The following is a 14,773-nucleotide window of genomic DNA, read 5'->3' as shown; positions in this document are numbered from 1 at the left end:
TGTCTGATGGAGCAGTGCATGGCTGACACAGCTGCAGCAGCGCTGAGTGAATTACCCAGCATCCATTAGGCTAACAAGAACGCAACGCCCTTCCTCTGGGGACGGGAATAGAGGAGGGGGGGGGGAGGAGAAGAGAGGGAGGAGAGGAGAGGGGGAGAGGAGGGGAGAGGAGGAGGAGAGGGAGGAGAAGGGAGGAGGATGACAGGATGGGATGAGGATGGGAGATGGTAGGAAGAAGGAAGAGGGGACAGAGAAAGAGAGAGACTAGGAGGAGGAGAAAAGACGAATGGGAGAGAAGGAGAGAGGGCTGGAACGAGTCGTTGGCATGGAGACATCAGTACAATACACACACACACAGGAAATATAATGCAATACTGCTGCACTCAGAAGGTACATTGAACAAAAAGACAGAGTGACATTCACCAGGGGTTAGCTACATGTAGGGACACATACACACAAAGACGTAAAGACAAAGATCATGCGAAGATCACCAAGGCTCATGCAGTTGAGTTTAGCAATCAAGTAAAATGTGTGTGACACAAACACACACTAACAGTGTTTGAGAGTTTGTATCAGTGCAGTCGTTTCTAGCCAGCACAGAGGGATATTGGCTCCAGATTCCTTATCTGATCAGTGGTTTAGGGGTTGGACCCTTGGACAAATAGATAGACAAACATACAGACAGACAGATATATAGATAGACAGAGACAGACAGACATAAACGGCCGAACCACAAAAAAAGAGGGGAGGTTGGGTGGGATAAGAAGAACAATGATGGAACACAACTCCGTCGTAGTGAAAGAAAAACAAGGAAAGGAGAGAAGGGGAGGAGGAGAGGGGGAGGAGTAAGGAGGAGAGAGATGGAGGACAGACAAGGGAACAGATAATGCATCATCGTCGCTGGTTTAAATGAAGCAGTAGAAGAGTAATCAGTTGGAACGTGATCACATTAAGTTATGAAAAGATGGATGTGGGATCCAGTGGATCAGAATGAATGAGGGTTTCCCAGCCGCAGTCGTATCACACACACACACAATCACACACACACACACACGCATTCTCAGTTTTCAGAGGTAAAGACATGCCATGAAATGCATCTCAACACACTTCCTATCTCTTTCCTTCCTTCCTTCCTTCTCTCTCTTTCTCTCTCTCTCTCTCTCTCTCTCTCTCTCTCTCTCTCTCTCTCTCTGTCTCTCCCTCTCTGTCTCCCCCTCTCTCTCCCCCTCTCTCGCTCTCTCTGGTTCCAGAAGCGTGCGTTTGTTTTAGAGGTCGGTGCAGCGCTCCTGCTTGCTGTAGTGGTCAAACTGGCTCTTCCAATGCATCATGTAGGAGCTCCAGCGATGGAACTCCACCTTCCACTGGCGTTCTGCCTCATCTATGTTATCTGGAGGGAGGGAGACGGAGACGGAGATGAAGAGAGTGAGACAGAGAGATAAAAGAGAGAGAGAGAAAGAAAGAAGGGATGAAAGGAGGAAGGGATAGAGAGCCAGAGCAAGGAGAGAGAGACGGGTGAGAAAGGGAGGAAAAAGAGGAATCCAGAGTTAGCGAGGACCAAACAGTGTCAGACAGGATCAAAGGTCACCGGACCACCACACACACACACACACACACATTCACACACACACGTGCTTTTACTTCTTGGGATGTGTCCAACCAAAAGTTGGCATTTTGTGGATGTTTGGATTTACAGTATATACAAATATCACACACACACACACATACACACGCGCATACAAACACATTCACACACTGCTGGAATTTCCCGTTTTGAGTTAACAGGCTGTTGGACAGGACAGGCTGTCGTGTTTTGTTTTCTCACAGACCACCAGAGAATACAAGAGGAATGAGGATGAGAGGAAGGAAGAGAGGGAGGAGAAAGAGGAAAGGAAGGAGAAAGAGGAGAGGGAGGAGAAAGAGGAAAGGAAGGAGAAAGAGGAGAGGGAGGAGAAAGAGGAAAGGAAGGAGAAAGAGGAAAGGAAGGAGAAAGAGGAGAGGGAGGAGAAAGAGGGGAGGGAGGAGAAAGAGGGGAGGGAGGAGAAAGGGGAGAGGGAGGAGAAAGAGGAGGGTCAGATGAGGGACCTGCGGGGTTCAGATGGCTGAGTGGTTATGGAATCGGGCTATTAAGCAGAAGGTTGCCGGTTAGATTCCCGGCCGTACAAATGACGTTGTGTCCTTGGGCAAGGCACTTCACCCTACTTGCCTCGGGGGGAATGTCCTTGTATTTACAGTAAGTCGCTCTGGACAAGAGCGTCTGCTAAATGACTAAATGTAAATGTAATGTAAGGAGGGGTCATCATGAGAGATCATCATGAGAAACACAATGAGGAGAAGTGAAACTGAAAGAGATGCTGAGGTCTTGAAGATGGCGAAGCACCATGTGGAAGCACCCCCCAAAAAACTAGCAATTAAAAAATTGTTTTAAACCATTACATCAGTATGTTTGTAACCAGACAGAGGTGTCGTGGAAGTTCAGACGTCTGGGAATGTTTTCACAGTGTTGCAGTGCTGGGAGGATATTGGACAGAGGGCTGGAATCTAAGCTAAATATGGAGAGAACGTGAGGTGATCTCATAGAGGAGGAATAGAACGAGAGGTGGAAAAGAGGCTGGAGAGTTCCATTCTCCTCCCTTCTCCTCCTCGCTCCTCCTTCTACCTTCTCCTCCTCCCTTCTCCTCCTCTCCTCCTCCTCCTTTCTCCTCCTCTCTTCTCCTCCTCCCTTCTCCCCTTGTTTTGCTCACCTCTCTTAGTCCCCCCCCCCCCACCCCCCCTCTGTCACTGCCCCTCCCTCCAGAAACACAGGAATATACTTTACGGAATTTACTGACATTGCTGTCTGGTCCAAATTAAGACCAAGAGACTGTGAGCTGAAATAGGCTACTGACCATGCATAACTTTCCATTGCAAACCACACAATCTCCATCTTAATCCCCCCCTTATCTTCCCCTCTTCCCCCACCTCTCTCTCTATCCCTCCCTCTCTCCCTTTCTTTCCATTTCCTTCCTTCCTTCCTTCCTTCCCCCTCCTCTCTCCCTCCTCTCCCCTTCCCTCTCTATGTTCCTTTGCCTTTCCCCTCACACCGCCTCTCCTTCACTCGATCCTCTCATCTCCCTCCCTCCACCATTCTGTTCCTGAAAAAAAACTGTTGATGTTATTCTTGTGGCGTTAAAGAAAGAGAAAGTGGAATGTTTTTGGAATTTATAAGTGGTCTATTAAATGAGTCCTATGTTTCTGGAGTGTTCTAAACAGTCCCAAACCTCTCAATGTATGTTTCTCTCTCTCTCTCTCTCTCTCTCTCTCTCTCTCTCTCTCTCTCTCTCTCTCTCTCTCTCTCTCTCTCTCTCTCTCTCTCTCTCTCTCTCTCTCCCTCTCCCTCTCCCTCTCCCTCTCCCTCTCCCTCTCCCTCTCTCTCTCAGAGGAGAGAGGAGGGTGAGGGAGGAGGTGTGTGCGTGGAGGCAGGCCGGATGCCGTTACCGGTGATGTTGAGGAGACGGGGGAGGTAACGGTTCCAGAAGGCACAGAACTGGTTCCGCAGGCCCTTGTGGATCTTCAGGGGCTCCGTATTCAGCCCCACGTGCTTCTGCTCGCTGGGAGTGAAGAGAGGCCAGCGCCGCCCGTTATCCACCGTCCCGTCCATTTTCACGTTAGGGTTGCTAGGGAGGAGACAGAGGGACAAAAAGAAGGAATGGAAGGAGAGAGGGAGGGATGGAGGGAGAAAAGAGCGAGATGGAGGGGTAAAGAAGGCATGAGGGAGAGGAGAGAGGGAGGAGGGAGAGAGGGAGGAGGGAGAGAGGGAGGAGGGAGAGAAAGAGGGGGAGAGAGGGAGGAGGGAGAGAGGGAGGAGGGAGAGAGGGAGGAGGGAGAGAAAGAGGGGGAGAGAGGGAGGAGGGAGAGAGGGAGAAGGGAGAGAGGGAGGAGGGAGAGAGGGAGGAGGGAGAGAGGGAGGTAGGGAACCGGGAACATGAGTGTTATCATACAGAGAAACTTATAAGATACAGTCCATCAACCTCCTCTCCACCTCCTCCCTCCCCCTTTCCTCCCCCACCTGTCCCCTCTCCCTCCCTCCCTCTCTCTCCCTCCCTCTCTCTCCCTCTCTCTCTCTCCCTCCCTCTCTCCCCCTCCCTCTCCCCCTCCCCCTCCCTCTCTCCCTCCCTCTCCCCCTCCTCCCTCCCCCTTTCCTTCCCCACCTGTCCCCCCTCCCCCCTCTCTCTCTCTCTCTCTATCTCTTTCTCTCTCTCTCTCTCTCTCCCTCCCTCTATCCCCCTCCCTCTCCCTCTCCCCCTCCTCACCCCGTGCGGGCGAAGTTGGCCCAGTACTTCATCATGCGTCGGCTGAGTTTCTCCTCGTCAGACGTGTAGTTGAGCCGGCGTTCCAGAGGAAGTCCGAACACAAACTCAATCTCGTAGCCGTGGATTACCCCCATCCAGTCTGGCCAGGCTAGGTTGGACGCCCGGTGGTCGAACAGGTACATGTACACTCCGGCTGGTAGAGGAGGGGGTGAGGAGAGTTAGAGGTTTACGAGGAATAAGGGGAGAGGAGGTGAGGTGGGACAGGAGAGGGGGGGGGGCGGAAAGTAGAAGAGAAAGAGAGAAGCGTAAAAAAAAAAGAAAAACGAACATGTGTAAATCTTGAACGTTTCCCAGCGGCTTCCGTGTCTTACTCTGAGCGTTGGGCCCAGTGTTGCCGGGCAACCCTCCCCCGGCGGCCATGTTGGCTCTCAGAGCGTTGTACTGAGCGTACGACTTGGCGAAGAACTGCAGCGGGCAGTTGACGTTGTGGTCGCCCACGATATCGTCCAGCGCTTCGCGGTTCTTCAGGGGGTTGTTCTCATCCAGCCAATCGGTGTACTGCAGCACCACCGACTCCAGGCCGATGTCGTTGGCGTGGGGCACGCTCAGTTTGACCCCTTCCAGGAAGTCCTCCCGGCCAATCTGGCTGTCGTTGTCCTTGCTGAAGCCCGGGGCACCGTAGAGCAGGAAGTACGAACCCTCGTCCTGGTGAGAGGATTTAAAAAATATACAAAATTATAAAAAAAATGTTTTTTATACTGTTCCGAAGCAAACATAGTTAGAAAAAGTTGGCTTGAGAATGTTTTTTTCTTTCTTTCAATTATAACATTTATGTTTTAGTAATATCATACTACTGATAGCAAATGACACAAACGGTTTGAACTGTAGAATTTACACACGTACGTTTCATCCATTTAGCAGTAATTACGCAGTAATTAAAGCAGATAATCAACAGGTAAGTTATAAAACCATAATGCGAGCACTGACCACAACAACAAACAGCAACAAGGCCCTCTGACCTGATTGACCCCTAACAGGATCTGGGTGTCCTTGAAGTTGCCCGCGGCAACCATGGTCTCCGGGGTTTCCGGGACAACGACGCCGTCGACAACGGGAACGAAAGAGAAGCGGAAGAGAGCGGACCAGGGCAGCACCAGCCACTCCTTATCAATCAGGTCCTGGGGGGGCTTGTTACGCATACAGTCCACCAGCTCTGTTCACGGTCCAAAGAGAGAGAGAGGGAGACAGAGAGAGAGAGAGAGAGAGATGCAGACAGAGAGAGAGAGAGAGAGAGAGATGCAGACAGACATAGAGAGAGAGAGATGCAGACAGAGAGAGAGAGGGAGACAGAGAGAGAGAGAGATGCAGACAGAGACAGAGATGCAGACAGACAGAGAGAGAGAGAGAGAGAGAGAGAGAGATGCAGACAGAGAGAGAGATGCAGACAGACAGAGAGAGAGAGAGAGAGAGAGAGAGAGAGAGAGAGAGAGAGAGAGAGAGATGCAGACAGAGAGAGAGAGGGAGACAGAGAGAGAGAGAGATGCAGACAGAGAGAGAGATGCAGACAGACAGAGAGAGAAAGGGAGAGTTTAACCACACAAACAAGTCGTCAATAAATCAATAGGTCAATAAATACGTCCATCCATGATGATTATGATGATGACAATATTGATAATGACGATAACGACGACATTGACAATGAAGATATTGATAATGGCCGGGTTTCCGACGAACGCTCTTAGAACGTTCTTAAGAAGCTCTTAGCGTTAAGAGCATCTTAACGAATCTGGGTAACCCGGCCAATGACGATAAGGTGGGACCCACCTGTGTCGTTACCGCCCCCCTCGCAGCCCACCAGCTTGGCCAAGAGGATGGCTCTACGTCGGGCCTCGGCCGGGGTGACGGAGGCCCAGGGGCCGTTGGGGACGCCGCTCTGCAGTATGGCCCTGGTGAAGGAGGGCCAGCTCTCTGGCATCAGCAGGTGATACCCCACAGAAGCACCACCCGCACTCTCCCCAAAGATGGTCACCTGGGGCGGGGAGGGAGGAAGAGGGGGAGAACGGAAAGAGGGAGAGGGAGAAAGAGGTAGAAGGGGATGAATGTTAAGAGACAGACGAAAAGAGAGAGCATAAGAGAGAGACAGCCAGGGTTAGCCTCCTTCTCTCGCCCCCCCTCCCTCTCTCGCCCCCCCTCCCTCCCCCCCCCCCTCCCCCCCCCCCTCTCCCCCACCCCCTCCTCCAGCTCCCTCACCTGCTTGGGGTTCCCTCCGAAGACCTGGATGTTGTCCTGCACCCACTGCAGGGCCAACCTCTGGTCCAGGAGCCCCACGTTACCCGGGGCCTCAGAGGAGCCGGGCAGCGCCAGGAACCCGAAGGCCCCGATGCGGTAGTTCATGGACACCACCACCACCATCTCGCTGTCCGCCAGGTAGCGCCCGTCGTAAACGTCCAGCGAGGACGAGCCGCTGTAGAAGCCGCCGCCGTAGATCCACACCATGACGGTGAGGTTGTGGGGGCGCGGCGAGGACGGCACCCACACGTTGAGGTACAGGCAGTCCTCGCTCATCTCCCGGTTGGGGTTCCACATCTCCGTGCCGGGGAACCCCGGGTAGGACGTGTCCACGAACTGGTAGCAGGCCTTGGGGTAGTCGTAGGCCTCGTACACGCCCGTCCACGACTTCTTGGGCTCGGAGGCGCGGAAGCGTCGGTTGCCCACTGGGGGCTCGCCGAACGGGATGCCGAGGAAGGCGGTCACGTGACCGCGGTCGGGGGTGGGGAGGCGGATGCCTCGCACGCGGCCGGAGCGCGTCGTCACGGTGAGGTCGGCGTCCGCCTGGGAGACGGAGGGGGAGACGAGGGAGGAGAGGAGGAGGGCGAGGGGGAGGAGGGGGAGAGTGGAGGTGCACATGGTCGTCTGAGTTGTTTCCTGGTTCTTGTTTGCGGCGTGTTTGGTGCAGGGGCTGGCTCTGGTTTCACTCAGATCTACAGAGAGAGAAACAGAGATCAGGAGAAAGAGAAATAGAGAGAGAAAACAAGAGAAGAAGAGACAGGGATGAAAAGAGGGAAATGTGATTAGATGAGGGAGACTGACAGAGAACAGATGACACAAAAGAGAGAGAGAAGAGATATAAATAAATGCTAGTTTATACAGCGGAAGAAGGGATTGGCATGTTGGAGAGAGGGAGGACTGGAAAAAGAAACAGAGAGGCTTCAGGGCGGATTTGCAGCTTGGTTTAGGGTAAGGGGAGCAGAGAGAGGAAAGCAACCAAGAGAGAGAGAGAAGGGAGAGAGAGGGAGAGAGAGAGAGAGAGAGAGAGAGAGAGAGAGAGAGAGAGAGAGAGAGAGAGAGAAGGGAGAGAGAGGGAGAGAGAGAGAGAGAGAGAGAGAGAGAGAGAGAGAGAGAGAGAGAGAGAGAGAGAGAGAGGGAGACAGAGGGAGAGAGAGAGAGGGGAGAGAGAGAGAGAGAGAGGGAGAGAGAGGGGGAGAGAGAGAGAGAGAGGGAGAGAGAGAGAGGGAGAGAGAGAGGGAGAGAGAGAGAGAGAGAGAGAGAGAGAAGGGAGAGAGAGGGAGAGAGAGAGGGAGAGAGAGAGGGAGAGAGTAACGCAATAATGAAATATGTATCGTAAACATTTAAACGAAACGACAGGCCTGGTAGTAAATTACTGGTGGTAAATTACGAGAGAAGCTCTACGCTGTATGAAACACACACTCTCACTCCCCCTCACACACACACACTTTCACACACACACCTGTGAGGGTGAAGGTGGGTGTTTATTATTTGTGATGTATGGTTGCCATGGTCACTGGATTAGTTTGGGAGGCACTGTCAAGGATAGAGGTTCCCTACTTCCACTGCAGCTGTGTGTGTGGGGGTGCGGGAGTGTGTCTGTGTGTGTGTGTGTGTGTGTCTGTGTGTGTGTGTGTTTGGAGGTGTGTGTGTTTGGAGGTGTGTGTGTGTGCTATTTCAGCTTTCTTTCCCCTCTTCGTTGTACGGTGGTCTATTTTGGAGGTGTCGCCTCTTTCGGTACCCTCACACACACAAAGACACTTACACACACTCATACTAACACACACATATACACTTACACACACACTCATACCTACGAACACACACTTACACACAATCATACATACACACACACTCACTCAAAGATGCTGACACCTTAATACGACCTCGACTACTAGTCTAGACCGGGATCCTGGCTATGGAAGAGTGTGTGTGAGTGAGTGAGTGATCACAACATGAGGGATAAGACAACCAGATAGCCCTATCCTCCATCCTCCTTATGACATACGTGTGTGGGATGACCTAAGTGAGAAATCAGAACGGGAGGGGGAGAGAGGGAGAGAAGGGGGAGGGAGGGAGAGAGGGAGAGAGAGAGAGGGGGGAGGGAGGGAGAGAGGGAGGGAGAGAGAGAGGGGGGAGGGAGGGAGGGAGGGAGGGAGGGAGGGAGGGAGGGAGGGAGGGAGGGAGGGAGGGAGGGAGGGAGGGAGGGAGGGAGGGAGGGAGAGGGAGGGAGGGAGGGAGAGATGGAGAGGGGGAGGGAGGGAGGGAGGAAGACAGATGATTCTACAGCAGGTCTGGACTGTCAGGACTTTGAAACGCAGACCGGCCCACGACTGTGTATTATTATTATTATTATATAAATATATATATTTTTTGCATTATGCCGTGGCCGTTTGGGATGTCCCGTTATGGGATCTCCCGACTCTACAGTATGTGCCAGTCCGACCCTGTTGTACAGTGTGTGACAGTCAGACCCTGTTGTACAGTGTGTAACAGTCAAACCCTGTTCTACAGTGTGTAACAGTCTAACCCTGTTCTACAGTATGTGGGGTGGGGTGGTTCCCCACACGGGGGAAACCTTAGGCCTGGTAGATGTTTGCTAGTGTGTGTGTGCTAGTGTGTGTGTGTGCTAGTGTGTGTGTGCTAGTGTGTGTGTGTGCTAGTGTGTGTGTGTGTGCTAGTGTGTGTGCAAGTGTGTGTGTGTGCTAGTGTGTGTGTGCTAGTGTGTGTGTGTGTGCTAGTGTGTGTGTGTGTGTGCTAGTGTGTGTGTGTGCTAGTGTGTGTGCTAGTGTGTGTGTGTGTGTGTCTCAATTGGTTTATTAATAACTGAAAGAACAGCTGAGGGGCGGAAATGGGGGTGAGGAGGGGGGAGGGGGAGAGGGGGTGGGGGGGAGAGGGGGAGAGAGAGAGGGTGTGGGGGAGAGGGAGGAGGGAGAGGGGGTGGGGGAGAGGGAGGGAAGGGGGGAGGGAAGGGGGGAGGGAGGGAGAGGGGGGGGGGAGGGAGAGGGGGGGAGGGAGGGAGGGAGGGAGAGAGGGAGGGAGAGTGGGGGGAGAAAGGGAGAGGGGGGCCCAGGAGGGGTAGTAGAAGGGGTGTCCGCTCTCAAATTAGATCCAGAATCTGTGTATGAAGTTCACAGGAGGATCCTTTACCCTGTGGTGGCTTGAACACACACACACACACACACACCCTCACACACACTCACACACAAAAACACTCACTCGCTCATCCACACTCACCCACACACACACACAAGTAAGGCAGATCCATCAAGGTAGGAAAAGATGTTCATTCTGCAGCGCTGTATATTGCCACTGTCTCTAGTATCCTGCATCTTCATCTTTGCATCTCTCTCTGCCCATCTTGTCTAGCTCGCTCGCTCCCTTCTCTCCGTCTTGCCATCATTCTCCACCTCTCCCTCCATCCTCCACTCCTCCATCCTCCAGGTCCCTCATCCTGAACTCGGGCTGGTTACCGTGGAAACCGCAGGCCCACACACAGCCCACCGTTACTTCATCGCTCCTCCCTCCCTCTCTCCCTCCCCCCCTCTCTCCCTCCCTCTCTCCCTCCCCCCTCTCTTCCTCCCTTTCTCCCTCCCTCCCTGCCTCCCTCCCTTCCTCTCTCCCTCCCTTTCTCCCTCCGTCCCTCTCTCCCTCCCTCCCTCCCTGCCTGCCTCCCTCCCTGCCTCCCTCCCTACCTCCCTCCCTGCCTCTCTCCCTCTCTCTCTCACTCTGTCCCTGCTATTTCTCCAGCACAGGCATTTCATCTTGGCTTTTTTCCTGTGTCTTTGCCTACACACACTCACACACATCCTATATCCCAGGGGGAAGTGAAAACATTCCATCCATGTATACAGTCCTGCTGAGGTCAAGTACCACTGTCAGACACTGTCAGGGAGAGAGAGAGGAGAGAGGGAGGGATAAATAAAGAGAGAAAAAGGGAGACAGAAAGAAAGATGAGAGAACAGAGAGAATAGAGAGACAGGTGAACTGACAGACTAGCAGAGAGACAGGTGAACTGACAGACTAGCAGAGAGACAGGTGAACTGACAGACTAGCAGAGAGACAGGTGAACTGACAGACTAGCAGAGAGACAGGTGAACTGACAGACTAGCAGAGAGACCGTGTTCCACAGAAACAAACAAATGATCCACTGCAGACCATGCAGCTCTTTGAGTCTGTTGATGCTGCCTAGCCTGGTACACCACTGGGGAGGTGGAGGGGGAGGGGAGGAAGGGGGAGGAGGAGGGGGGGGGGGGGAGAAACAGGAGGTGGAGGGGGGGGAGGAGGAACAGGAGGAGGAGGTGGAGGGGGAGGGGAGGAGGGGGGGGGGGGAGAAACAGGAGGTGGAGGGGGGGGAGGAGGAACAGGAGGAGGAGGTGGAGGGGGAGGAAGGGGGAGGAGGAGGGGGAGGACGAAACAGGAGGTGGAGGGGGAGGAGGAGGGGGAGGGGTAGGAGGAACAGGAGGAGGAGGGGGAGGTGGAGATGGAGGGGGGGATGTGGGTGTGCGTGGAGAGAGACAGAGGAGAGGGGGAGGGGGAAGGCGGGAGAGTTGCGCCAGATACAGGGGTTAAGATAGGCCAAGAAGTCTGCATTTCTCTCTCTCTATCCCTCCCTTCTCTCTCTCAATCTTTCTGTCTCCCTCTTTCTCTGCCCTCCTCTCTCCCTCTATAGTTCTCTGTCTCTCTACCGCTCTGTGTGACACAGGCTCACGCTCTGACCCGTCACTCCGGGTGACATGACAGAGCGGGCCGTACATCTCGAGACACTGACAGTTTGACGAGCGGCACGGGAATCGCTGGAATTTTCCGTTTCGCGCTTCGCCCGTCTAATATTTCAGTCACCGTGATTCGAGATTGCACATTCAGACACAAACGCCGACGTGCGCAGAGAGGGAGAGAGAGTGCACAAAAAATAGAAGGATAAGTGTGTGGGTTAAATAGAATACAATATAGGCCTACGAGTTGGACATGTATACCAGCAACATTTGAGTGCTTCAGTGCGCGCATTTATCAACCACAGGACAACAAATCACTACGCGCCTCCTCTCGAGGGAACACTGTGGCGGGGGGAGCTGCAAACGAGCGGGTAGCCGCGAGCCCCCGATGCTATCGACATGCAAACCGTTGCGACTACCTACATAGATCAAGGGCAAAGGACCGGAGGGAGGGAGGGGCATGATGAAAGCAGTTAGATAAACATTAGGCTCAAAATAAACATTTTTGGGGCCCCTGTTTGTCGATGTGGGTCATGTGCTTGTTAGCTGGACTAAAAACAAAAAGTTAGATGGTGTTCTATTGATTCTGAATTAACGTAGCATTTCTGTAGAACTCTTTCTAATTTCTCTTACTCTGTATCAGCTCTCGTGTCTGGGAGGATTTGGCGGGACGCCCGCGCAGCCTGAAGGAGAATCAGGAAGGGAAGGCAGGTGCGAGGGGTAAACAAGCCTTAATTTTAGTCTACAGCTTTTTCACGCTCTCGTGTGTGTCGTGTGAGCGTGCGTGCGTGCGTGTCGCCTTTGATTAAATCGGAGACACCACGCACCTATCTAACCATTGTTTTTTATTTGTCAGATTATGCAACACAACGGACATTAAAACATAATCACAACGGACATCACCGGTAATTTACCAGTGGGCTTCAGAGTCGTAGCGTCCAGGGAACACAACCGGGAAGTATACCCTAACGTAAACAGGTCGTCGGTGATTAAGAGAACACAGTTTAGCCTACTCTGCGTAGTCTGTCTGTGTGTAGTGCAAAATAAATGTGTCTATACCGGGCTATGAGTTTGGTTGCAACGTCGCTATTTGGATGTGGTAAAATGAGGCTATACGGTGAGGAAGGTTAGGCTACTGACTGATAAAGATGATGGTTAACATCATAATGGAGTTCATAAGAATATCACTTATTAACACGGTAGGCCTAATACACGAATTAGGCCTCACGCCCCATACATGTGCACCGTTTACATTTGTTAATTTAGCAGACGCTTTTATCCAAAGCGACTTTCAAGAGAGAGCTTTACAAAAGTGCATAAGTCAATGATCACAAAAAAAACATTGCGGCCAGCCAAAACATGGAGCATATTGTGTTTTATGGCACTTGTGCCGTAAAAGAGAACGTATCTCATTCAAATGACCAATTGGCTGATTATGACTATCGTGGAAGCACCGTAGCCTATAGTCGAATTTAAATACAGTTTCTCTCTTCACAGATGACATCTATTCTCATGCGTCTATTTAAAAACGGCGACAGTAGACATCGAGCGCGTGTGCCTTCAAACAGACAGATGTGCACTCCAGAGAACACGAACACACGCACACACAAACACACACGCGTCTACCGATGAAGGCGCGTCACTGACACGCGCTGTTGGTGACAACTGCCCCCCCCCTTCCCTTCTTTAGGTTACTGCATATAATTTATGCAAGATCACATATCGTTAAATCCAAATATTCGGAAAGGTTACCATTTTAACAACGGCTCATTAAGACTATTTCCTTTTAAACTGAACGGCGGCGAGGCGAGAGGGCGCAGCTGCTAAACGGCTGTGTGTTTTTCCTTACCTGACTACTACAGTTGAACGAACGGAACCCCGGCTCCGGTTTGTAGATTCTCCCCTCGGTCGCTTCCCTCCTCTCCCTGTCCCTAGGACGACGTTACAAACCCCAAGTTCCAAATTGTGTACCGGGGGGTGAGGGAGGGTTCCTTTCGCTAAGGGGCAGAGAGGAGGGGGTGAATTACGGTCTCCGCTGTCAGATCCAAATGGGTTGTGTTTATACACCTCCCGGTAACGATTGGAAAAGGCTGTGCGCGAGGGGGGCCGTACTGTGTCTCTATGACGATAGGGGGAGACTGCTCCTATTAAAACGACTCACAGGGAGTGAAAAAAAACACGGACGAAGAAACTCTCGCGATAAGACCTGACAGCTTACTCGCACTTGGCTAAAAGGAGAAGGATGTCAACGAGACTTAAATAGGCCTACACAGACTTTTCGCCCAACCTGAAAATCGTCTTGCATACTTAGGGAAGGTCAAAACGCTTTCTTTCTCTCTCCTTTTTTGTCTTGCCTTTATAAAACTGAGTTACATTTGATTTGGGACTCACAGGACAGGTCTGATGTTGTGTCAAATAAAGTTTAGCCCCAAGTACTTGATAGTAGGCTGTTTGCACACAGTAATTGACCCAGGGGAATGTTTGTATGTGCAATTTGTGCAATGTATGTTTTTCTCTCTCTCTCTCTCTCTCTCTCTCTCTCTCTCTCTCTCTCTCTCTCTCTCTCTCTCTCTCTCTCTCTCTCTCTCTCTCTCTCTCTCTCTCTCTCTCTCTCTCTCTCGATGTTGAGACAGGAGAAGAGATTGAGGGGTTTACTGTTGATGAGAAAAAACAGTGTGTGGTTTTGTGTGTGTGAGGTCGATACTGCTGAGTTGATGGGTGCTGATGTGGAGTTGCAGCGAGGAGAGGGAGTGGAGTGGAGGGAGAGATGGAGGGCGGGATGGAGGGAGGGATGGAGGGAGGGGATGTATTTGGTAATTAAGTTGAGTGCTTGGACAAGCATGGCTAAACACGTTGCAAAAACACACTGACATCCTTGTCCTTCAGACATGCGCACGCACGCAGACACACTCACACACACACATATACACAAACACACAGCAGATAAATATTTATTTACTCTATCAAATATGTCCAGACCAGGGTCACTGTTATTAGCTTATAAAGCCTCACCCCCCCCCCTCTCTCTCTCTCTCTCTCTCTCTCTGTGTCTCTCTCTCTCTCTCTGTGTCTCTCTCTCTGTGTGTCTCTCTCTCTCTCTGTGTCTCTCTCTCTCTCTCTCTGTGTCTCTCTCTTTCTCTCTGTATCTCTGTCTTTGTTTCAATTGTCTGTCTCTTCTCCTGCGTTTCAGCCACATGTTCCCATGTCTGCTTCGCTCTGCTACTCCTCACACCCCTGTCTCTGTACTGGTCCATGACAGAGGGAGAGAAGGGAGAAAGGAGAGGGGAAGGAGAGAGGAGAGGTAAAGAGGGAGAAGGGGAGGGAGGATGGGTGGAGGGAGGGAGAAAGGAGAGGGGAAGGAGGAAGGAGAGGTAAAGAGGGAGAAGGGGAGGGAGGGAGGGATGGGTGGAGGGAGGAAGGGAGGGAAGGAGAGAGGAGAGGTAAAGAGGGAGAAGGGGAGGGAGGGAGGGATGGGTGGAGGGA

General features: G+C 52.1%; 1 protein-coding gene across 1 annotated transcript; it reads right to left on the bottom strand.

The window, feature by feature from the left end:
• On the bottom strand, positions 1 to 13,395 carry ache (acetylcholinesterase (Yt blood group)). Its single transcript, XM_084691968.1, has 8 exons — positions 13,140 to 13,395; positions 6,540 to 7,270; positions 6,114 to 6,318; positions 5,309 to 5,502; positions 4,661 to 4,994; positions 4,290 to 4,482; positions 3,475 to 3,653; positions 1 to 1,387 (listed from the first exon to the last, which is right to left on the bottom strand). The coding sequence occupies exons 2-8, from the start codon at positions 7,194 to 7,196 to the stop codon at positions 1,266 to 1,268; spliced, it is 1,884 nt and encodes a 627-aa protein (XP_084548094.1). The 5' UTR covers positions 7,197 to 7,270; positions 13,140 to 13,395; the 3' UTR covers positions 1 to 1,265.
• Positions 13,396 to 14,773: the final 1,378 nt, after the last annotated feature.

The sequence above is a fragment of the Hypomesus nipponensis genome, chromosome 25, assembly GCF_054491055.1.
Source record: "Hypomesus nipponensis isolate SF chromosome 25, ASM5449105v1, whole genome shotgun sequence".
NCBI classification, from domain to species: domain Eukaryota; kingdom Metazoa; phylum Chordata; class Actinopteri; order Osmeriformes; family Osmeridae; genus Hypomesus; species Hypomesus nipponensis.
The sequence above is the reverse complement of the archived record's forward strand: the minus strand, read 5'-3'. Positions and strand labels throughout refer to the sequence as shown.